General features: G+C 48.1%; 2 protein-coding genes across 3 annotated transcripts; one reads left to right on the forward strand and one right to left on the reverse strand.

The window, feature by feature from the left end:
- Nucleotides 1-9,076: 9,076 nt before the first annotated feature.
- Nucleotides 9,077-20,548, reverse strand: LRIF1 (ligand dependent nuclear receptor interacting factor 1). The gene is made up of 4 exons (XM_040426629.1): nucleotides 20,333-20,548; nucleotides 13,792-15,115; nucleotides 10,653-10,856; nucleotides 9,077-10,340 (listed from the first exon to the last, which is right to left on the reverse strand). The coding sequence occupies exons 1-4, from the start codon at nucleotides 20,377-20,379 to the stop codon at nucleotides 9,879-9,881; spliced, it is 2,037 nt and encodes a 678-aa protein (XP_040282563.1). The 5' UTR covers nucleotides 20,380-20,548; the 3' UTR covers nucleotides 9,077-9,878.
- On the forward strand, nucleotides 11,711-13,205 carry LOC120996605 (loricrin-like). Of its 2 annotated transcripts, none has more exons than XM_040426632.1 (2): nucleotides 11,711-12,610; nucleotides 12,659-13,205. In XM_040426632.1, exons 1-2 carry the CDS (start codon nucleotides 11,743-11,745, stop codon nucleotides 13,060-13,062), a joined length of 1,272 nt encoding a protein of 423 aa, XP_040282566.1. In that variant the 5' UTR covers nucleotides 11,711-11,742; the 3' UTR covers nucleotides 13,063-13,205. The 2 variants fall into 2 exon arrangements, with proteins under 2 accessions (XP_040282566.1, XP_040282567.1); XM_040426633.1 differs by having other exon boundaries at nucleotides 11,711-12,466.
- Nucleotides 20,549-25,001: the final 4,453 nt, after the last annotated feature.

Genomic DNA, 25,001 nt, shown 5'->3' on the forward strand with positions numbered 1-25,001 from the left:
ATGTTTGCGATTGATCCCTTCCTTAGTAGGGTTGATCGTGGGCTGTTGGCTGGTGTCGGGATGGACCAGACGGCTCCAGAAACCACACTGAGGGTGCTGGCGTATGCTGATGACGTAACTATCTTTGTGTCTTCGAGAGGGGAGGCAGAGTGGGTGCTGTCGGAAGGTAGAACGCTATTCAAAGTCATCTGGATCCAAGATCAACCGGGGTAAGTGTGAGAGTCTCTGGCTGGGAGGTGGAGATCCTGGTTTTGATCTCCCGGACACCCTTCCAGAGCCCCAGGAGTCTACAAAAGTCCTCAGCAGATTAACGCCATCAAAATTGGGAAAGCAGGCTTAAGATTGCGGCTCAAAGGGTGGACCAGTGGAAGGTTTGGTCTTTGACCCTCAGGGAAAGGGTGAACATTATCAAAACCTACCTGATCCCTTTGCTGTCATATCTGGGCAGTGTGTGCGTCTTGCCAGAACCTTTCTGGAACCGGGTCTACAGTCTGCTCTTCCAGATGTTATGGGGAAATAGACTGAACCTTGTCAGGAGGGAGGTTACTTACAGCACAAGGAGGGTTGAGTATGGTCAACCCTGTGGTTGGGCTCCTCTGTGGGTAGTCTCCTGTCGGGGATAGTTTCGGCCTTTCTTCCAGGAATGGGAGACAGGGGGACAAGCGAAGGATCTCCGCACACCACATGGACATCTCCCGTCTTGTGCTGCCCTGATTCTGAAAGTATTACGTCGGTAAGGTCTGGGGATGTGGGAAATCAGGACTCAGTCAAGGAAACTCCTTGACCAGAGGGTTCTGTTGACCCATTTCCAGAAACCTCTGGCCCTTAGGGACTGCCCAAGTTGGGATCTGGGGGTCGGGTTACGGCTTTTGAATTCCATTAGGATCCCTTTGAAGTTTTTTGACTTCACGCTGCTTCCATGGGAAACTGTGAGTGAGGGACAATCTGAAGTGTAGGAGCTCTGAGGACAGGGGCGGTCCCCGAGAGGAGTGCGGTGGTGTCACGACCTTGTGTTAAGGTCGTGGCTTCATTTAGTTGCCTACGGCAACGTTTAATGGTGTTTTCCCTGCTTTGGTGTGCATGGGGTTAAACTTGGAGTGTGGTGGGTGTGACCTCAAGCCTCCTTATATGTTGGTGTGGTGGAGCTTGAGGTCAGTTTGAGTTTGCTTGTTGTCAGTCTGTGTTGGAGCTCTGCTCCCTGGCTGAATGTGTCATGCTGTGTGAGCCACCCTTAGTTGTCATTGTTATTATTTGTGTCTGTTTCCTGTACCCTTCCTCTCTGGTTTTGTTGTACGTCTAGTGTGGTGTGCCATGTCTGGTATTTTGTGGTGTTGTTACCAGCATGGCTGCTTGACGTGTCACTTTTGGTGTGTGTATGTTGCACTGGAGGGGTTTAAGCAATATGCAAGACTGTGTTCTTCCCAGCCTGGAACCTCCATGCTTCTTGTAGCCGCAGGGAGGTCCGGGTTGTCGTTGGTGCCGTCCTTCCATCTCGGCTGCGGCAGGTAAGAGTTCATAGCATTTGTGGTGTTGCTGTGCTATTTACCTGCCGTACTGTTTATAGTCTTGCACCCTGCCAGCTATTGGGTCTCTGGAGACGCCTGTCATCCGTGTCCTGGATGAACAGGTGTTCTCTGCCCTGTCACCAGCTGTAGGGCAATGCAGGGATACTTAGACTTCTAGGCACGTGGGTATGAGTCCCCTTACCTTTGAAGGGGGCTCATACAACTAGGAGACTAGGGCCTGTTGAGGGATGTTTTAGGAGGTGACCAGCTCCCTTTTCCCTGCATTGCAGCCTGGTAGCAAAGGACATTGCGCGATGGGGGGGGGGGGGGGGGATTCCCCCACTCCCCGTCGTGACAGGTGGTGTGCTGGAGAGCATGGACCACTTCCTGCTTCATTGTTCCTTTAACACAGATGTTTACACCAGGGTGGGGACCTCCATCGGCTGGTCACTCTTTCCTATGCAGAATGGGCCTATGCAGCATTCAGACACCTGGGTGGTAGGCCCGCTGCACTTTATTCCTAGTCAGCTCAATGGTCAGGTACTACATGTGGCATGCACGATGTTTATTCTCGACACATCGCAAATCCCCCCCCATGGATAAGGTGGTTAGGAACATTCTTGGAGACATGGTGAAGGTGCGCTCTCTGGAGTATGAGAGGTTGGGGGTGGGTAGAGCCTCTCTCCTCTGGAGTTTTGCCTCTAGGGTACCCTAGCCTGATGTCTCCCTTCCTGGTGGTTGGCTGATGCTGACACTCTAGATTTGTTTTGGTGGCTGTATGAGGACATAGGGCTTGCAGGCGCTGAACTTGGGCTTGAGAAGGGTATCAATGTCATCAAAATGGAAATTATATATATATCTACTTCGATTTTTATCTTCAGCACCAGCCTTAGTAATTCCCCCTCCTCTCAGACCGGCCCTACAATATTGCCAGCAGGCTCATTTATAACACAGCCCAGGCTGGTGGCCTTCTTTCTCATTTACACCTCCAAGATGGGAACTGAATTAGGTGGAGTTGTCAGAGTGACAATCTTATGGGCTGGCCACCAGAACAATAAATTGTGTAGGCAAAGGAGCCTACACAACGATCAGAAGCACAGGCCCCCACCCAGCACTAACACCTTCTTATAAGCCAAACACACTAATTATGCCCTCTTTGTGTCCCATACGATAATACTGTCCACTGTGCATGCCTCTCAAACTAGTAATTCTTCTCCATGTCCCCAAAAGTAATACTCCTTTTGTGTTCTCCACGTTAATAATTCCCCTACATAACAAATTTCCCTACTCTCTTATCCCTCACAATAACTGTGCCTACCTGTGTGCATCCATAAATACTTACAGTAAGTCACCTAACCCTGTTCCTACATCAAGTGGAGAGTCTTGTGCGGTGGACTTGATGCAAGCAGCGCAATGCTAATACAGTATTGCACAGTCATAGTGTATCTTAGTGGCATATGGCCTATTGGAGTGATCGATGGAGCAGTGCAATGTGGCAATCTCCCAGGCATGCACCCCTCTAACGGGGAAACCACTGGCTGGCTATTAAAGAGGACCTTTCACTAGTGTAGAAACTAAAAGCGAACTATATCAGTGGGCAGAGCGGAGCCCAGGGGTCCCCCTGCACTTACTAGTATGTCTGGGCGCCGCTCCGTTCGCCCGGTATAGGCTCCGATGTCTGCGCTCCCTCTGTTGTACTTGACTGATTTTTTGTATGAGGCGTGTCCCTTGCTGCAGCGCTGGCCAATCGCAGCGCTCAGCTCATAGCCTGAGAGTTTTTTTCTCTCTCTCAGGCTATGAGCTGAGCGCTGCGATTGGCCAGCGCTACAGCATGGGAGAATGAGACACCGGCAGGTTCCCCTGGGTGGAGCCTAACTATGAAGATACCGGAGGCTATACCGAGAGAACGGAGAGAACAGTAAGTGCAGGGAGATCCCTGGGCGCCGCTCTCCATGTCTGTATAGTTAGTTTAGATGTTTTATTCTAGTGAAAGGTCCTCTTTAAAGGTGGCAGCAATCATACATACCAGAATGCAAACAGAGAAAATCTAATTGTTCAAGAAAAAAAGCTCTTGCTTCCTAAGGGCAGCTATGTGTCCATCCTAGATCTCATGACCTTTTGCATTCCCATATCTTTTGGAGCAAATTTCATGTGTGTCCTCTCCAACACTCAATTCTGTCTTCCTGGCATCAAAATAATCGATTTTTAAACTCACAAATACTTTTTCGCTAGAGATAAAGTAATCACTAGAATAGCGGGCTCATACCAAAAATCCCTTGAATTTAACTCCATATCTCCTGATTACCACCAATAAGGGCTGTAATACAGTTCAATAAATTAAAGGGAACCGGTCACCTCAAAATCGCATATAAAACCGCCAACATTACCTTATAGTAGCCCCCAGTCTGTTATTAATGATGTGTTTGATCCGGTAATCTGATGCTCCATACATGACAAAAACGATGTTTTAATCGCCATCGGCGCTATCTGGCCGGTCAGTCTGAAGTCAAGGGGGCAGCGGCCTCCTTGCTTCAGGTCAAGATAAGCACGCCCCCTAACCGTCCCCTCTTCTGTGTGATTGACATCCTGCAGTGCGGCCTGGGATCGTGTTAGTTCACGCATGCGCTCCTTGTCACTGCGCGATCCTGGCTCCCGCAGTTAGCCGGGTTTCATCAGCGCACCGCACATGCGTGAGACTAACGCGATCCCAGGCCGAACTGCAGGATGTCAATTACACAGAAGAGGGGACGGTTAGGGGGCGTGCTTATCTTGACTTGAAGCAAGGAGGCCGCTGCCCCCTTGACTTCAGACTGACCAGCCAGATAGCGCCGATGGCGATTAAAACATCGTTTTTGTCATGTATGGAGCATCAGATTACCGGATCAAACAGATCATTAATAACAGACTGGGGGCTACTATAAGGTAATGTTGGCGGTTTTATATGCGATTTTGAGGTGACCGGTTCCCTTTAAGCGACAAGCTTCCCATAAAAGATAACGAAGAAGATGACCATGTCCATCCGGGAGAGCGTTGAAGTCTTGCATAACCTACCCTATATTTTATGAGATGATACAGTCTGTTCATCACATATATATAGAAGAATGTGTGGGCATATCCTTCTCCATTAAGCTGTAGCGCCTTACTCTCCGTCTGTACTCTGTATAACTTGTGGTTCCTGTATTCCTGATTTTTTTGTCTCATGCAGAGCTGAGCGACCATGTGCTTCTGATAACTTTTATCCCGTATCTTGTGCACAGTTTACCACCAGCTGCTAGCGCTCCATGCTATTCAATTATACAGCGATGATGTCCACACAATTATTGGTCAAATATACAACTTAAAACGTGGAGGGGTTCATGGATTATTCCTTCCCATACGATTCACTCGGACTCATATCGGTGTTGCCTCAGTGGGTACAATGTGAACATCCAGGTAATTTTCCTAAAAAATATTCCAAACATTGTAGACTTCCTTCAAGGAGGCTTTGATAACTGACTCAGCCAAGTACATTAAAAGTACAGATCTCGACCATAGTAGTTTCTTAGGTTTTCCACCAGCAGATCACAAATGTATTAGAAGATTTACTAAAGTCATCTCAGGAATAAGACCTGCACCCAAAAAGTCTATTCCTCCCTGGGATTTGAACTTCACCCTCACAGGACTTTGTAAAGTACCATTTGAACTAATGGATTCAGTAGAACCAAGATTATCTCGCAAGACATCCTTCCTTGTAGCCATTACCTCCACAAGGAGAGTGGAGAAGATTCTGGCTCTATTCATCCGTGTGCCATACCTAAAAAGTTTAGAACATAATCTTCAGATTGAAATCCGTCTTCCTTCCAAAAAGTACGATCATCTTTTTACCGAAATCAATAGATCATTTTACCTAACTTTTGTGCGAATCCCAGGAATGACATTCCCATACTCTGGACGTCAGACGTGGGGTACTCATGTATCGAGGTATAACAAAATCTTGGAGAAGAGATTCAAATCTTTTAAACCAGTATGCAGTGGAGAACAAAGGGAAGGTGGTCTCAACGGGCACCCTAGAAATGTGTCAGAAAACTTCCATTCACTAATACTAGAGTTTCCAAGGAGCAACTTGTCCTATAGAAATGAAGGGCCATTCACAAAAAAAGGCGGATTGTTTAAATTATGTTTACCATACTTTTAAAGAATTTTTGATGTTCTTTTTAATTTTCCATGTCAATGTTAATATATAAACAAAAACCATAAACTCCTGCAGTACAGATCACTTTAATGCTGTCATTCTAATCGTGCCTGTAATGATATCACCTCAATGTACTGATAAGACAGGATCGATCATTAGCAATAGGTGATTCTCAGAGCTTATCTATTCCCTCCCTGTACAATGACCTCTGCACAGGTCACAGAACCTGGAAACCTCTCCCATAGAAGTCAATGAGGTCCGCTCCTGACCACTGTGTCCATCGACCATGTAGCTGCTGTAAAATAATTTTCTTAATGCTTTGTAAACGCTGTTAAGAACAGCTCAGGCAAGATGGCCGCCCCCATAATCATGTTCAGAAAATAAAAAGAAACAAATCTGCAATCAGAAAATAAAAACAGATGTGCTACTATCTGGTTTTTAACTGGCAGATAACATTTTTGGTGACATTTCTTTTAAGCCATCTGAACATCTACCTCCACAGTCCAAATATGAAAAGCAGCCACACAATCAAGCGTTCATACTTTCTTCACACATTATGGACTTTAGAGTCGTGATTTGAGAGAACCTCGGGCTGTTGTCCCCCCTGCTGTCATGGAGGACGTCCAGGAACGTAGGATTTAGCCCTACTGGTAGTTAGTTTTCAGGAGTCCAACACGACAGCAGCTGTAGTTTCCCTCCTATGCTTTGTATTACTGCTATGTGAGTATCAGTAAATCTGCTGCATCCATCCTGGTGTAGTTACTGGTAGGACACGGAAAAGTGGGTCGTCCAGCTTTAAAACAATTTGCGTCAGCCCCACTCCCCGCTGGACCAGAGGTGGGAAGCGTACTTGCCCGTTCCCCGCCTTACATGGCTCTCCTGTAATGTAGCAATGCCAAATTCGGGGTTTGTGCACGAGGCCGATAACAAGAGCATTGTGAAGAAAGAAATTTAACGAAGGGATAAGCAGATTGCTTTAATGGATCGTGTGGACTTCAGTCATGTGAAACAAACCGTGAGAAGGAGAGATGACAAATCACATAATACGGGGAAGGCGCACAAAAGAGAAGAAAATAACATTAAGGCCGCGTTCACATCACCGTTTAGTTTTCCGTTTTTCTGATCTGTTAGAGCAACAGAAAAAAATTTTGAGCATCTGTTGTGCTTATTTTTAGGGGAAAAAAAAAGTCCTGTGTGACCCCTCAGAAGAATAGAAAACTAAATGTTGAGGTGAACCCGGCCTAAGTGACAATACTGTCACATGAAGGATCACAGCACTGGGATAGTAACAAGATACTGATCAAATACTGACCACCCAGATCCTAGAGGGAAATCTTACAACGTAACTGCATCCAGGGGATGAAGAGGTTCTCGAATACTTGTAGGATCCGACGCAGCCGCTTCTGTACCGCAGGGACTGCACTGTACGGTGGCAACACTGAGCAAACATCCCCTCCAGGCACATGGGCCTTCTATGTGTAATCATGAAATGTTTCTGAAGGTGGTCCTCTCTTCTAACCTACAATGACCCCAAACGTCCACTGACACAGACGGAACAACCACCTCAGAACAGTCAACACTAAAAATGAACAATCTACTTTCACTTCGATTCGCCTCGACGACGATGAAGCTTTTAAAATTCCTTTTTTTTCTTTTTTTAGAAACAACCCCCAATTATTTACAGGTGAGCAATATACGGGAGAACATAAAAATCCAGGCTTCACAGCTACTTTTAAAAGTCAGAAACTTAAAATGTGATAGTCAATATGCCGGGTAACATGACATCGAGAGCATAAGAGGTCAAAACGTAGCCAACATCAACCAGGCTCCTGTCACCTCAAAGCCTTACTCGCATCGTAAAGATCTATGGGGTGGTAGAGCGCCTACATGTGATTACGCTATTGTGACTGATCCAGAAGGGTCAATGGGAGGTGACAACAGTGATAAACCCCCCTCAAATGTGACTCTCATACACAAGGAGATGTGTTTCCGATAACTGGCCATCCTGATGAACGCTGCCCATTACACAACAAGCAAGGGTTTGCTCATTCGTCGGCTGATTACATAGTCCAGTTATCAGAAGCATTCCTATGAACGCTTGCTCCCGATAATGGAGCAGTCTCATAGGGGCCTAAGGGCAGACAGGCAGCAGATCGTCAGGAAGGAAGCGTTCCTTGCCGACAGTCGGCTGCTCGTTCAGTGCGGCTGAAGTTCTCCATTTACATGCAGCGATCCCCTCCACTATTGCAATAGCTCGCTCTCATGCATCTGCATTATTTTTGGGCAGATCGCTTTTTAGACAGCGATCTGCTGCCCAGAAACTATAATTTATGTGCTGGCGCAGCCATCATTTAACCCAACGAACGAGAGTTCGACCCAGCTATATTTATAGGGAGGTTAGAGGACCTAGGGGCTTACACTGGTGGGGCCTTGAAGCTGGGGACCCTTGAAATGAAAGGGCTGTGATCCTCACTCGTAAATGGCTGTACAGCCGTAGCCAAAAGTTAAGACTGACAGATATTTTTTGGGACTGACTGACTTTTTGTCTGATTTTTTTGGTATACTGAAGTTAATTTATAAGCATTTCATACTTTTCTTTTAACTTCTCTTGACAAATCCATCAAATCTATGCAAAGCCTGAATATTTCCAGTATTAGCCCTTTTTCCAGACTTCTGCAGTTCGCCCTGGCATGCTGGATATCAGCTTCTGGGCCAAACACTGACTGATGACGACCCATCACGTGTGTTTTTGTTTGCCCATCCGTTTTTTGAGGATTGATGACAGTTTCTTTATGGGATTGAGATCTGGAGGTTTCCTGAACATGGACCCAAAATGTCAATGTTCTGTTCACAGAGGCACTCTGTTATCTCTTTTGGGTCCTTGGCCAGTAAACTCCCCAGATCCCAATCCTCAAAAAGAGAATGAACAAAACAAAAAGAGATTGTGATGAACTCCAAGCACTAATTAGGCAAGAACGGGTTGTTAGCAGTCAGGATTTGGCCCAGAAGCTGATATTCAGCATCCAGGACGAATTGCAGAAGTCTTGGAAAAGAAGGGTCAACACTGGAAATACTGAGTCTTTGCATAAACCATGTATTTGTCAAGAGAAGTTAAAGGGGTTCTCCAGGCTTTTTCTATTGATCACCTATCCTCAGGACAGGTCATCATTATCAGAATGGCGGGTGTCTGACACCCGACACCCCCACAGATCAGCTGTTTGAGAGAGCGCACGCAGTAAGCACGTGCTGTCCCACCTCGCTTTTCCTGTCCACTGTTGCTGTCCCATAGACATACCGCATGCGAACACTGCGGGTGCCATCTGTTCAAACAGCTGATTGGCGGGGGTGCTGACCCCTGCCGATCCTGAGGATAGGTCATCAATATTAAAAGCCCGGACCACCTCTTTAAAATAAAAACTTGTGAACAACCTCTTATAAGCATTTCATAAGGAGGATTTTGACACAAAATCTGCTGTGTATACCGCGGCAGAAACCCTGGTGGTTTCAGACACTGTTGTTCACTTCAGATGCCACGGACCTGCTTGTGGCTTAGTTCCACTGAATGGAGCTAAGAAGTGAATAGACAGCTTCCGTGGCTTCAATCTGCAGCTGCCCGCACAACGTGCAGACAAGGGGCACGACCCTTCTTGGTGTGGCCGCAGCTTTTAACTACTGGGCTGTGAATTGCAACGCCGAATCCCACTGAAACTAATGGGAGGCAGACTGGTCGCCATCCAAATTTTGGTGCAGTGTCCATGACAAAATTCCACCCAGAAAAAAAGCCATGTGAATGGGCCCCAACTGTACTTCAGTATGCCATAGAAACAACTGACAAAAAGATCCAAAAAACTGGAGCGGCAAACTTTGTGTAAGACCAAATCTGTGCCAGTCTCAAAACTTTTGGCCACTTTTGACTGTACCATGGTCCCTGCCTGCGATGTCAGATGGTCTACATACCAAAATATTGTGCGGTGTCTGAATAATGGGTCAAGTTTCCACTTGCTGAAAATAAATAAACGTATCGCTGCTACAGATTAGCGGTCTAGCTGCTTATTCATGGTCAGCCTGGACAAAATAACAGCAAGTCTATGGCCGCCTTAAAATTACAAAATCAAATAGTGCAGCTCCCATGTATGGGGTCTGGGCTTCACCAGTCTTTGAATTAATGGTAGAAAACAAACATTTAATATTAACCAATGCATTTAGGTGTTCTTCTGGTGGCGCAGAGCTTCCAGCGCCTTTTCGCGCTCCTCCAACACTTCCTTTAGTCTCTGGATTTTTTCATCCTTAGTGGTCTCATCAGGATACATAGAGGACAAAGAGTCGATGTGAAATCTCGGCAGTGAAGCAGGACTGAAGTGTTCGGTAGAGTCCTGATGGACCTGGAAATCCTTGCTGTCTGGTGGATAAGCAGCTTCTTCCCCATAGTACGATGGCGACCAGATGGACCTTGAGGTCTCGGTAGTTTCAAAGTCTCTTGCTACAGGAAAAGGATTTCTTCCTCCTGTTACAGCAGAGCAGCTGAATACAGGAGAAGACGATGGAGAGTCAGGAGGCACGTTTACAGGGCGCAGATCACCGCCTTCTGCCCTCTTCTGCTTCTTTGAAGCGGGTACAGTCTGTTCGCTGGAAGACTTTCGTTTCAATTGCATTTTCACAGGATCCTATGGGGGGGAAAAAAAGGGACAGGTTTGTGGACATTTGGAGCTGGTTGAGCAGGGTTAGGTCACAGCTGGTCTTCATGCTCTGGATGACAAATCTATACTTTCACTGACAGCAAGCAGAAATATTAAGAACAGAGACAAACTGAAAAGCAAAGTATATTAGAAAGTTTACCAGCCTCAACTGCAAGTAAAGCGTACCGCTCAGGTGTTAACGCCTGCTAGGACGTACAAATGTAAAGGTTATGCATGTACAGTGTGGATATGTCTATCCCGTAAGAGGCGGAAAAGGAGCGGTAAAGTGCGGCCACTCACCTCCGCGTCCTTCCCGACAGCTAGCCGAGGACGCGAGTCAGGCTGCGTCGTGCTCTGAGCCCCAATCAGAGGCATCCGCTTCAGGATTATCTTTTCTTTCTTCACTAAGCCAAACCTCAGCCTCCAGCTTCTATCATCCATCCCGTTCACTTCAGAAGCCTCTGCGCTCGGAACGATTCCTGCATCCTTAGATTTGGGCAGAAGCTGCAAGACCACAGAACAAAGATGAAACGTCTGCAGGGCCATGGCAATACTACAACATAACACCCGAAGAATAAAGCACTTCATTACATCAGGCGTTGTTCATTACATGCGCTCATGCGGTGGAAGGCGGCAGAAAAGAACTAATGTTTATTTCTAAATCCCTGGGGGCGGCCATATTGGAGACACACCCTTCCTGTATTCCCTAAGTAGACCGACAGCAGGCTCCTATGGGGTGTGCACTGTATGGCAGCTGCAGAGAAGGAGGACTGACAGAGAAATATCACTGGTCTCCAGGAGGTGATGGAGTACAGCACCCACCACAGAGCCTCACCTATGTGTATAGGGGAGGGCTGGGCGATTAATTTAATTATTTGGCCTGTTCAGTTAATTTGGTCAGAATGATGACATCAGTATTCGCTCCATCCGTGCAGGAACGGACTCTTCACAGAGGACAGTCTGCCTCACTACATGAGTCTTGCAGCGCCGCTCTCTGGGGACGAGGGGAGGTGCAGGATAGGCTGCAAGATATGAAAGAGGCCCGGGAAGCTGGATACTACAGTTACCTGGATTCAGCTGCGACCTCAGTTCTGCATGGACATGAGAAGTGTGTACCTCACAGTATGTATCATACATATAGGGGGGAAAGGGTGGACACTGTGCTCAATATGGTGGAAGCAACTGGGCTACAGTGCACATTATCTGGGAGCAGGTAGGTGTAAAAGCAAAAATACTCGGGGACAGTCATAGGCAAATTGGTAAAGAGGAGTCAGTAGGGAGTAGTAGCTGTAGTGCCCGGTATATGGGTAGAGAGGAGTCAGTAGGGAGTAGTGCCCGGTATATGGGTAGAGAGGAATCAGTAGGGAGTAGTAGCTGTAGTGCCCGGTATATGGGTAGAGGGGAGTCAGTAGGGAGTAGTTGCTGTAGTGCCCGGTATATGGGTAGAGAGGAGTCAGTAGGGAGTAGTAGCTGTAGTGCAGGGTATATGGGTAGAGAGGAGTCAGTAGGGAGTAGTAGCTGTAGTGCCCGGTATATGGGTAGAGAGGAGTCAGTAGGGAGTAGTAGCTGTAGTGCGGGGTATATAGGTAGAGAGGAGTCAGTAGGGAGTAGTAGCTGTAGTGCGGGGAATATAGGTAGAGAGGAGTCAGTAGGGAGTAGTAGCTGTAGTGCCCGGTATATGGGTAGAGAGGAGTCAGTAGGGAGTAGAAGCTGTAGTGCGGGGTATATAGGTAGAGAGGAGTCAGTAGGGAGTAGTAACTGTAGTGCCCGGTATATGGGTAGAGAGGAGTCAGTAGGGAGTAGTAACTGTAGTGCCCGGTATATGGGTAGAGAGGAGTCAGTAGGGAGTAGTAGTTGTAGTGCCTGGCATATAGGTAGAGAGGAGTCAGTAGGGAGTAGTAGCTGTAGTGCGGGATATATGGGTAGAGAGGAGTCAGTAGGGAGTAGTAGCTGTAGTGCGGGATATATGGGTAGAGGGGAGTCAGTAGGGAGTAGTAGCTGTAGTGCCCGGTATATGGGTAGAGGGGAGTCAGTAGGGAGTAGTAGCTGTAGTGCAGGGTATATGGGTAGAGAGGAGTCAGTAGGGAGTAGTAGCTGTAGTGCCGGGTATATGGGTAGAGAGGAGTCAGTAGGGAATAGTAGCTGTAGTGCCCGGTATATGGGCAGAGAGGAGTCAGTAGGGAGTAGTAGCTGTAGTGCGGGGTATATAGGTAGAGAGGAGTCAGTAGGGAGTAGTAACTGTAGTGCCCGGTATATGGGTAGAGAGGAGTCAGTAGGGAGTAGTAGTTGTAGTGCCTGGCATATAGGTAGAGAGGAGTCAGTAGGGAGTAGTAGCTGTAGTGCGGGATATATGGGTAGAGAGGAGTCAGTAGGGAGTAGAAGCTGTAGTGCGGGATATATGGGTAGAGGGGAGTCAGTAGGGAGTAGTAGCTGTAGTGCCCGGTATATGGGTAGAGGGGAGTCAGTAGGGAGTAATAGCTGTAGTGCCGGGTATATGGGTAGAGAGGAGTCAGTAGGGAGTAGTAGCTGTAGTGCCGGGTATATGGGTAGAGGGGAGTCAGTAGGGAGTAGTAGTTGTAGTGCGGGGTATATGGGTAGAGGGGAGTCAGTAGGGAGTAGTAGCTGTAGTGCCCGGTATATGGGTAGAGGGGAGTCAGCAGGGAGTAGTAGTTGTAGTGCGGGGTATATGGGTAGAGAGGAGTCAGTATAGTGGTCACACAGCAGCTGCTTTGTGCCAATGTACAAGTATAGGGCTACACTAAATACATTTTTAGTGCTGCTGCTTCGTTTTAACTCTTCAGTTACAGCCGGCAGCGGTCGGAAGGAATACACTGAACTGCCTGCAATGCTGTGGACTGCAGCGGTCACGGTGTCATCTCCGCCTTACAAGTGAGGGCGACACCGACTGGACAAATCTGATAATCAGTCTACAATAAAGGAACTACTGTGCGTGCAATTCCCTCGTGTATAAAAAAAAAAGCAAGGAAATTAAGATTACCATTGAGAATTATCAGTGCGTTAAGTGTCAGCGTTATAGTGAACTCCAGGACCCGCTTCCACATAATATCTATAAGGAATGACGGATATAAATGGGGGATTTATCATTATATTTTTGACTAACCACAGAGTCCGCGTTCAGCCAAATGAATGAATGAAGGGACGGGAAGCTAACCCAGCGCCAGGGCCGTTCTCGTCTCTGTGGCGGCAGGTGTACAGCCCTGGATTATGTATAGATTGGATGATAATACTACAGTCGGCTGGAATAAGGGGCCACACCCGACTGTGCGCTCTGAGGACGAGAACGGGAACTCCTGGCAGCGCTCCGAGGACAAGTGGGTTCACGTACAGTATTAGAGACTTTTATTGGTGCAGAAGACTACGCAGGATCCCTAACCCTTCGTCAGGTAGGTCACCCCAGAGTCCAGAACTTTGCACTCACCTGATCAGTTTTCTTCCCAGAGTCCCCTTTATTAGCAGTGTTTAAAGTGGAGGATCCTGCTGGATTAAATAGACTGCGCAAGGTTTCCTGGGGCTTCACGGAGACTTCGCGGCGGCTGACCTCATCACCAGGAATATGAACGACATTAGGGTCCCCTCTATGAGCTTGGGGGGTAGAACTCTTCCTTTTAGGTTTTGCAGTACTGATAACACTGGACTGAACCGGCTGTTCTGTGCTTGGAGGGGGAGACTTATTTTTGGAAAGTACCACTTGCACCACTCTATTAGAGAAGTCTTTCATTGGTTCGATCTTTGGCGCCGATTTGTCCGGCAAGGAGTACTGCGGCGGTTCTGGATTTTTCCTTTCTGGATCGATTAGCTCCGTCCCTTTTTTGGTTAATAAAAATATTTTATTGTTGCACATCACCAGAGCGTTGTCATTTACCTGCATGACCTTCGACTGATCCGAATTGGTCAGGTTCACGTCTTCCATCTTGGTCTTCGACAGCATCTGTAGAATTTTTGAAGCTGTCTCATTGGAGGACTTCACAGGAACAAGGCAAGCGGCGGCTTCCTTGTTTTCTTGGACGACCCATTTCATAGGCCCGTTAGAAGCTTCACTCCCGCTGGATGGTGGCTTCTGCACAAGAAAGGACTGAGTTCCTGGGGTTATACTTGAGTAAACGGGGCTGGGATAAAGCGAGGCGCTCAGGTTGTTAGTGGCTTTGACCGTATTTACCGGTGAGACGTAGATGACTGAGGGGATCCTGCCGATATCTGAGGCGCTACTCTGGGGCAGAATTTTCTTCTGGATGGCGAAGGGCAGGGAAGACGCTGGAACGGATCTCACTTCAGCATGGGCAGGTATTTGAAGGGAATGTCCAGACGGTAACATGGGTGCGGGTTTTACAGGACTGGCCAGTTTCTTGTTCATCATGAAGATCGTTGGATTTCCTGGCACAGAATTGGTTGGAAAACTCAACTGGGAATTATCAAGGAAAAAAGCTGTTTCCTGAGAAAGCGAAAATGGTCTTCCAACATCAAGAGTGTTGGTGAGATTATTCTGCGCTGCAAAAATGTAATTCCCAAAGGCGGGTGCCTGCACATGCGGCACGCTGACAGGACTAGGCCTCGATATGATGGGGACTGTTGGTGGTGGTGAGGATAGAAGTGTTTGAGGTAGATTTAGTGCAGACGCGCTGGGTGTTACTGGAGAGGGCACTGCAGGAAGTGGATTATCCTTAGGTTTTAATATCGGGAGAAGCTTCAGAACGTTTGACCCGGGCAGTCCCACTTGAACGACTTGATAGAGGCAGCCAGTGAGGCTGAAAGACAATAACGATGATGAATTATAGGGTGTGCAGAAGGAGCTCTGAGACAAACATTATTTTCTATGGCACCAACATATAAGTTATAAAGTCTGTCATCTATAGTTACCCCCGTGACAGCAGCCCCCCAACTAAAGAGAAGTTGTCCCCATGAAATGCAGTGTAACCTGCGGGCAGCACGTTATAGAGCAGGAGAAGCTGAGCGGACTGATATATACTTTGTGGTTAAAGATTCAGTAAAATTCTATACATTACATTATAATCTCTGCTATTTCTGACCTTAAGATGACCCCCCCCCCCCCTCCAGACAACTATCAGCAGCTGACCACTATCTATGCAAACACATTTATACAGGGACTGCTATCCTTCACCTCCACCTGCCGCTTTCAACTCAAGAACATCTCTCTGGCTTCTGATCTAACCCTGAGTGAACTGAACTGCGTGCCCTCATCATCTCCCGCCTGGACTACTGCAACATCCTCCTCTGTGGCTTCTGATCCAACACTCTTGCATCCCTCCAATCTATCCTTAAAGGGTTTCTATCACTTGGTATGACATAATTAGCTGTCAGACACTAGCGATCCGCTAGTGTCTGCTCTGGCCAACCATCCTACTATAATCACTTGTGGGGCAGCGGTTTTGCTAAAAAACTAACTTTTATAAATATGCTAATGAGCCTCTAGGTGCTATGTGGGTGTCATTAGCACCTAGAGGCTCCGTCTACCTTCATACACAGCCACCGCCCAGCGCGTCCCTCCAGCCCGCCCATGTCCTCCTCCGTGTGACGCAGCGGACGAGTTCTCGCGCATGCGCCGTGCGCGGCTGTATTCGGCGCATTTGAGATCTCAGCTCGGAGCGGTCAGACATTCAATGCGCATGCGCGGCTGTATTCGGCGCATGCGCATTGAATGTCTGACCGCTCCGAGCTGAGATCTCAAATGCGCCGAATACAGCCGCGCACGGCGCATGCGCGAGAACTCGTCCGCTGCGTCACACGGAGGAGGACATGGGCGGGCTGGAGGGACGCGCTGGGCGGCGGCTGTGTATGAAGGTAGACGGAGCCTCTAGGTGCTAATGACGCCCACATAGCACCTAGAGGCTCATTAGCATATTTATAAAAGTTAGTTTTTTAGCAAAACCGCTGCCCCACAAGTGATTATAGTAGGATGGTTGGCCAGAGCAGACACTAGCGGATCGCTAGTGTCTGACAGCTAATTATGTCATACCAAGTGATAGAAACCCTTTAACTCTGCTGCCTGGTTAATCCACCTCTCCCCTCCTTGCTCCCCGTTGCACAGGGAATTCGGTTTAAAATAGTAAGAACTACACATAAAGCCGTCCACAATCCGTCTCCTCCGGATATCTCGGACCCGCTTCCCCAATATATCCTCACACGTAAACTCCAATTCTCACAAGAACCCATTCTGTGGAACTCTCTTCCCCTGCACATCAGACTCTTCTCCAAAATCCAAACCTTCAAAAGCAACCCTAAAACCCACCTCTTCAACAAAAAGGAGAAAGCCTACCCCCTATAATAAGCATGCTGCCACCACACAGCCAGATGGGCAGATCTCAGCCTCACTCATCTCCTTCCCCTGTAGATGGTAAGCCCTCGCAGGCAGGGTTCTCCGCCAGTCTGTAGTATCCTGTAACTGATGCCATGCTTATTATACTTGTTTTATATTATGTACGTATATCCCCCTTTAGAGGAACATCACCTTGTAATTAATTAATGGTGCTTTCAAATAAATAGTAATAAAATCAGTCACTGGCACAACTATCAGTGACTGACAGCTATGTATGTATACACACTTACACAGAAAATGCTATCACTGATAACACCTCCCTGTGTACAGTTATCAGCGATTGACATATGTCTGTATACACACTTACACAGAGAATACTATCACTGATAACACCTCCCTGTGTACAGATATCAGTGACTGACAGCTATCTCTGTATACACACTTACACAGAGAATACTATCACTGATAACACCTCCCCGTGTACAGCTATCAGTGACTGACAGCTATCTCTGTATACACACTTACACAGAGAATACTATCACACACCTCCCCGTGTACAGCTATCAGTGACTGACAGCTATCTCTGTATACACACTTACACAGAGAATACTATCACACACCTCCCCGTAAACAGCTATCAGTGACTGACAGCTATCTCTGTATACACACTTACACAGAGAATACTATCACTGATAACACCTCCCTGTGTACAGCTATCAGTGACTGACAGCTATCTCTGTATACACACTTACACAGAGAATACTATCACACACCTCCCCGTGTACAGCTATCAGTGACTGACAGCTATCTCTGTATACACACTTACACAGAGAATACTATCACTGATAACACCTCCCCGTGTACAGCTGTGACTGACAGATATCTCTGTATACACACTAAGGCTCCATTCACACATCCGTAATAATGGGTCCGCATCCGTTCCGCAAATTGCGAAACAGGTGCGGACCCATTCATTCTCTATGGGGTTGGAATGGATGCGGGCAGCACACAGTGTGCTGTCTGCATCCGCATTTCCGGAGCCCGCCGACAATCTTCCGGTCCACGGCATTTCTATGGGGGTGCTGGCCGGGTGTATAACACAGAGAATGCCACCACTTATAACACCTCCCCGTGTACAATTATCAATGACAGCTATGTAGACACACTTACACAGAGAATGCTATCAATCACTAAAAAGACCCCCCTGTGTACAGCTATCAGTGACTGACAGATATCTATGTATACACACCTACACAGAGAATGCTACCAATCACTGATAACACCTCCCCGTGTACAGCTATCAGTCACAGCTATGTATACACACTTACACAGAGAATGCTACCAATCACTGATCACTAGTGTTGAGCGAACTTGCGTTTTAAGTTCGGCGTCTAAAGGTAGTGTTATCGAAGAATCACGTTATGGATTCTAAATTCCATTATGGTCCGTGGTAACGGAATCCATAACGCGATTCTTCGATAACCCGAACTTTAGACGCCGAACTTAAAACACAAGTTCGCTCAACACTACTGATACCCCCCCCCCCCCCCCCCCCCCCGTGTACATTTATCAGTCACTGACAGCTATCTATATATACACACTTAAGGTGCATTTAGACACGCTGACCAAGCAGGCAATTATCAGGAAGAAACCATTACTTCCTGATAACTGCCTGCTTGTCAGAGGAAACTAATTTACAGGGGCCGAATGCCGCCCCCCCCCCCCCGATCAGCTGTGTGGTTTATCTGCTCGCGGCTGACATTGCAGTGTAATTACAACTCTGCCGTCTCCAATCATTTCAATTGGAGCAATGAAAAATGAAAGGCAACAACCTCCAACCCCCAATCCTGCTATCCCAACATTGTCATCCCGGTGCCACTCCCAATACGGGGCACACTGTCCTCCCCAATGCCCCCAAATATCATACTGCTGAAAAAACAGTGACCCCAGTAGAAATAATGTCCCTATAAAGCTTCCAGCAATTATAACGCCCCCTAGAGTGCCCCCCAGTAGTAATCAAACCCTACACTGTGCCCCCCAGTAATAATCAAACCCTACACTGTGCCCCCCAGTAATAATCAAACCCTACACTGTGCCCCCCAGTAATAATCAAACCCTACACTGTGCCCCCCAGTAATAATCAAACCCTACACTGTGCCCCCAGTAATAATCAAACCCTACACTGTGCCCCCCAGTAATAATCAAACCCTACACTGTGCCCCCAGTAATAATCAAACCCTACACTGTGCCCCCCAGTAATAATCAAACCCTACACTGTGCCCCCCAGTAATAATCAAACCCTACACTCTGCCCCCCAGTAATAATCAAACCCTACACTGTGCCCCCCAGTAATAATCAAACCCTACACTGTGCCCCCAGTAATAATCAAACCCTACACTGTGCCCCCCAGTAGTAATCAAACCCTACACTGCGCTCCCAGTAATAATCAAACCCTACACTGCGCTCCCAGTAATAATCAAACCCTACACTGCGCTCCCAGTAATAATCAAACCCTACATTGTGCCCCCCAGTAATAATGCTTCTATAGTGTCCCCAAAAATAAAGTCCCCTAATATTCCCCAGCATTAATATCCCCTATTTTAACCCCAGTAAAAGTTCCATTACAGTACCCCCAGTATTAATAATGCCCCCTACAGTGCCCCCAGTAATAATGCCCATGTACAAAAAATCCTGCTATAATGCTGCAGTATTAAAAGGTCCCCAGCACCTCCAGTAATGCCCCATATGTTGCCCTGATAGAAAAAAAGTGTCCGGTAATACCCCCTTGTATTAAAAATTCAATGGCAACATCCCACACAGTGCCCCCCCAATGGCAACGTCCCCCACAGTGCTCCCCCAATGGCAACGTCCCCCACGGTAACATCCCACAGTGCCTCCCCAATGGCAACTCCTCCCACAGTGCCCCCCCCAGTTGCAACTCCTCCCACAGTGCCCCTCCAGTAGTAACGTGTCCCTCAGCGCCCCACTGGCGCTCACGATGCAGGCCGTAAACCTCTTCTGGTCTACTGCCTGGGATGATGGGACACATCACTGCTCTGTGCCCCGGCAGAGATGGGCGCGTTGACGTCTTCACACCCGCCTGTTCTGGGATTTACCACCTGATGGTGATCGGAGGGGCAAGGATTGAACTGCAGCGTGGCGGGTCTAAGTCCTTTATGCTGCGCGGCGGCCCTTCGCTGCACATGCTCAGTAGTGGAGACCCGAGGAGGAGGCGGTCCAGTACTGTGCGTGCCTGCAGTCACCAGAACAGACCAATAGAACCGTGTCATAATGAAAAATAATAAAACCTACAGAACGCCGATCAGTGACGAGGTCCGCGCTCGGCTCCGGGTACCACATTCAGTTTTTTTCTCGCGTGAGTGCAATGCGTTTTGCACGCGTGCGGAAAAATCGGAACAGAATCGCAGACAAAACTGACAGAAACTGCGTTCCTACTCGAGCGGGTTTCCTGCAATGCACCGGCCCTCACCCGCGGCGCTCGTGTGACGGGGGCCTACAAAAATCAAGGGAGCATTGGACAAACAAGCTGAAGTCATGTGACATGGGGGGGGGCTGCTTTCTTTGTATGCAGAAAAAGGGGCATCTATACCAATGCTACTAGATAACACAGGAAGGAGCCGAGTAAATAAACATCCTCTGTGCTGCTGTGAGCCGCGTAGGTACTCACCTCTGATTGGAGGGCTGCGCCGGCTTCTGCCCCTGGGGGTGAGACATGGAGCCGCTCTCTCGTGCTATCCCTTCCGCCTATAGAGCCGCTGCCCCCCTGTCCGGTAGACTGCGCCCTCCTCCGTCCGGGGCTGTCTCACCACTGGCTCCCGCCTGACAGAAAACGGCGGCGCGCACGATCCTGACAGAAACCAAACGTCGCGACACTGACCGGAAACTCCTGGTGGGCGTGGCCCCGGCTGCTGGCATCTGATTGGAAGAACGGCCCGTGACGTATGACGTCTTCATCAGAAGGGAGCGACTTCCGGAGGGATGATTTCCGGTTAAGATGGAGGGAGGCGTGGCCAAACGCAGCTTCCGGTTTGTAGTTTTTTATAGCTGCAGAAGGGAAATAATCTGTGGAAGGGATCTGTTCTGCAGTTTTATAACATGTAGTTATTATTTTACCTCATTCAGTTAGGTTTACACTCTGTCGTCATTGTACAGTAGATGATAGCAGCTGATAACTGCCTGGCAGTATCCATAGGGCTCTACAGACCCAGTGTGGTCCGAACAAGTGTCCCTAAGGCGGGTGCATGGTGTAAACCAACTGTATAAAGTACTTGGCAACCCTAAACGTTGGCAGACACCTCCTCCTTGACTCCTGCAAGACTCAGCAATTGTTCGGCGTGTTGTGAAGCCGCCCGGCACCTTCTGGTAATCATCTTATAACCCCTGTACAAAGATCTGGACTCTGCTGCAGGGGATCCACCAGGCCGCTACCTCCTGGAGTGGTCTCTGTGTGATTGGCAGTGGGACAAGAGGCATCTGTGATCAGGCAAAACCGTAGTCAGGGACTTGCCGTGGACAGGGCAGAGTACATACAATCCAATAAACAGAACAATGGTTGGGCAGGCAGCAAAGGGTCAAATCCGGTAAACGGGCAGAGATCGGGCACAGGCAAGCAAAGAAAACAATAGCATGCAACAGCATGAGCTAGCCGGCCGGATAACCTAATGATCAAGTGCCTTCCCACAGGGACAGGTGCCTTACATACCCATAGGCCGGGGAGGAGTCGGGTGCTCGTGTGTTGGTCCTTTAAGACCCGGGGAGACAGGGTGTGCTTCCTCAGAGCCCGCAGTATCGGTGCTCCGGTGGTCATCCCTGCAAGCAAGAAGCTAGAGGAGGCCGGCTGGCACGGACCACTAGAGCAACATCAGAATGAGTATCCCAGTGGCCAGTCTCACCAGAATCAGGAAACACTGGACTGCTGGCATTAAAATCAGGTCTCATGAGGGCAAACCTTGTTAATAAGGCCTATGGACATTGTAGAGTAGGGGCCCCCAGTTCAGGGCCCCCTCCTTTCATGAGCCAGGACTTTAAAACGTCTTTGCATTCCAAGAGCGGCAGCCATTTATCTGGAAGGCCTCCATGAAATACGACATATACTCTGCCGGGGAAATGCCTGCCAGTCTGCAGCTTCCTCTGCCAAAATCAGCTATTTGCCAGGAATGGGTCCCAGAGTGATCAGCAGAGCGCCCCCGATGGTGCATTTGGATAAAACAACTCCTTTATGGAAATCGTGTAGAGCTACACCGTGAGAGGATGAACGAGGCTCCTGCAAGTTTCCATTGAAATCTAGTCTTGGGCGTCTCCCCCTCGTTTTAGGAATGGACTTCATTGAGATGCTGCAGGATTTGGGAGCTTTGGAAGTTTCCTTTCTGTGTAAACTTGGTCCATACATAGAGGTCAGACCCCAATGACGAAACCCAAAGCGCCTCCATTGACAACATCATAACAGTGACCCTATAAACTGTGTCTGCTGAGCGTCCAACACAGTGACTTGGCCTTTTCCCTTTAAAGGGGTTGTCCCGTTTCTTCATATTGATGATCTATCCTCATCAGATTGGTGGCGGTCTGACTCCTGACACCCCCACCGATCAGGTGTTTGAAGATACTGTGGTACTCCTGCAATCACTGCGTTTACCTACTCGCGGTGGTGCAGGGTAATTACAGCCCCTCCGTCCCATTTACAGCGTAACTAAAACTGCTCTCTGCCAATCAAGTGAAGGAGCTGTGATTACACGCCACTGCTGCTGTCAACAGCAAGTAGGTGAGCAGTGAAGAGAACGCAGCGCTTACAACAGCATTCTCGTGAAAGGGCGGTTCTTATGATCTGATATAGATGACCTACCTTGAGGATAGGTCATCAATATGAAAAAACTGGAGAACCCCTTTATCACCTATAAAGATATCTGAACTTCATGCAAGAAAATCTCAGGTCAAAACTACTGGGTGGTCTCTGTCAGCAACGTGAGAGAAGCAACAGACACCAGGACATGGCGCAAAGGTGGAGTAGTCGTAGTCAGGCAAATGGAGGGCAGCCAGAAAACATGCACAATGGAAAACAGGCAGGAGGAGAACAGGCAAAATGAAAGACTAGCAGAAGGTCAGGGCACGCAGCAAACAAGAAGATATAGGGGGTCATTTATGAAGCTTAAATATGCCTATATTAGGCATATTTCAGGCGCAGATTGCGGCGCAACGGTTTGTTGCGCCGCAATCGGTGACTTCACCGTGCTCACACCAGGTCTAAAAAAGTGTCAGGGTTGGGGCCGTCAGACTCGTCTCATTTATCATTTTCTACGCCTGTTTCCGGTGTAGAAAAGGTCTAAATGTAAGACAGCAAGGAAGCTTCTTCCATTTAGAACTGGTGGAGGATCTGCTGAATTTATGGAGAGGCCGGCGCCTCTTCATAACTGCGACAGATCCACCGCAAGCGCAGGGGATAATTAAAGGGGTATTCCCATCACAATGATCACTGTTAAATCTGTTAATGATTTGACAGTGATCATTTTTGTAAATACATTTTATTACCCAATTCCCACCCTTTTTGAAAAAATAAGTCCCCTCTTACCTGATTGTTGTCTTTCGTCTCCCCTGGTTATGGCCACCTGTCGTCTCTCGAATCCTGTGGCCGCGCTCGCGCAGAAGACTGAAGATTTTCTCCCGGCCTGGCCGCGCAATGTCCTGAACGCGCACGCCGCCGCGCTTGCGCCATGATGACTTCTTGCTGGCCAGTATAGTACAGAGCCGCGAACTCGCACGCACCCTCTGTACTATACAGGCCAGGAATAAGTCACCATGGCGCATGTGTGGCGGCATGTGCGTTCAGGACATTGAGCGGCCCGGCTGGGAGAAAATCTTCAGTCTTCTGCGCAAGCGCGGCCCGGCCGGGAGAAGAAGTCACTCAAGCCCAGCCGAATCCAGGAAGTGGACGTCGCGCTCGCTGCAGGTAAGTATCAAAAACACTGATGGGAATACCCCTTTAAGACCAGCATCTAAAATGCTGATCTTAATAAATGTGCTCCATAGTCCTATAATAAGCCGGGTCAGTAACAGAGTAGTCAGAGCACCTTACTGCTGGGGCACGAGCAGTAGCGGTCACGACGGGGCGGTGGTGACAGTACACATAACAATAGACATGGTCTAATAGCTGCTGCTTCTCTGGGGCATCATGTCTTGCTTAGTGACAGTCGAGGGTTGGATTTACATGTGGCGTTCACCTCCACAGTCTGATGATGAGAGACGGCTGCAGCTATCACTCATAAAAAAATCATTGTTCCTGGTCGGCAGAGGCGGTTTATACCCCACCATCTGCTGCCTGGGAATGATGATTGAGGTGTTCACCCCTCAGATAATTCCACCGGATATACGAGCATTTGACGAGCTCTGTTCCAGATTATCATCATCTACAGTCACTGTCCCCATTGAGGCTCACAATATAAGTCTATTTTCCTATCAGGGTGGGATGAAACCCATGAGAACACAAGGAGAACATTTAAACTCCATGCAGATTTACCGAACGGTGCATGCATGTGATGTCAGGGCCAGATGAGATCACGATGCAGAAGTCTGTCACTTAAAGAGGAGAGGGAGATGATGAAAAAGGTAGGGTGCACCGAGTTTCTCAATCCTCCCCTTGATGCACTTAACTGATTATTTGCGTATCAATCAAAAGCAGTTTTACTTGGGATAGTGGCATTGGCTCACCAGACGTTGTGCTGACAGACTCCCTTTAAACACAGCAGATTATGCCCTTAAAGGGGTTTTCTAAACTGGAACTGTAGTATTGATGACCTATTCTTAAGATTTATCATCAACATCAGATCAGTAGGGTCCAACTCCGGAGACCTCCACCAGCCAGCTGTTTGAACGGACTGCGGCTCTCTGGGACACACATTGGAGCAGCACAGCTCCATACAGCGGATAGTTCCCACTTAAGTAAATGGGAGAAGTGCTGCAGTACCATTCACAGGCACTAACCGGTGTGCAGAGCTATGTATCAATATTACAGTCCTGAAAACCCTTTTAAGGGCCCCTTTGGTAGATACATGAGTGACACTCAGGGGGCAAAGAGACCTCCCCATTCATGTAATGCCAGAACCACTAATGATCATGGCATTAAACAGGGTTATTGCCATCCATTGACACAAGGTGGTCAAACCCAGATGCCTCCACATGGGTGATTGTGCAGGAACAACCGCTGTACCCATGTGATCACAGGACCCTAATTGTATGATGTTGACCCTAGACACAGGCTTCCACCAGGCCAAGGTGTTAATAAGAGGTTTTTTCTACAGTAGAGATTAATAGTATATCTATTAGATGCCTTCAATGTCTAATTGATT

The sequence above is a fragment of the Bufo bufo genome, chromosome 3, assembly GCF_905171765.1.
Source record: "Bufo bufo chromosome 3, aBufBuf1.1, whole genome shotgun sequence".
In the NCBI taxonomy this organism is placed as follows: Eukaryota; Metazoa; Chordata; class Amphibia; order Anura; family Bufonidae; genus Bufo; species Bufo bufo.

Bases quoted from the DNA above. Each gene is read 5' to 3' on its own strand.
- LOC120996605 (XM_040426632.1), top strand. From the start codon at position 11,743: ATGGGTAGAGGGGAGTCAGTAGGGAGTAGTTGCTGTAGTGCCCGGTAT. The intron at 12,611-12,658 runs GTAGAGAGGAGT...CCTGGCATATAG, and splicing joins CTGTAGTGCCCGGTATATGG to GTAGAGAGGAGTCAGTAGGG.
- LRIF1 (XM_040426629.1), bottom strand. From the start codon at position 20,379: ATGTCTCACCCCCAGGGGCAGAAGCCGGCGCAGCCCTCCAATCAGAG. The intron at 10,857-13,791 runs GTGAGTGCAAAG...GTGGTCTTGCAG, and splicing joins CTGGGAAGAAAACTGATCAG to CTTCTGCCCAAATCTAAGGA. The intron at 10,341-10,652 runs GTGAGTGGCCGC...TCCCCCCCATAG, and splicing joins CTGTCGGGAAGGACGCGGAG to GATCCTGTGAAAATGCAATT.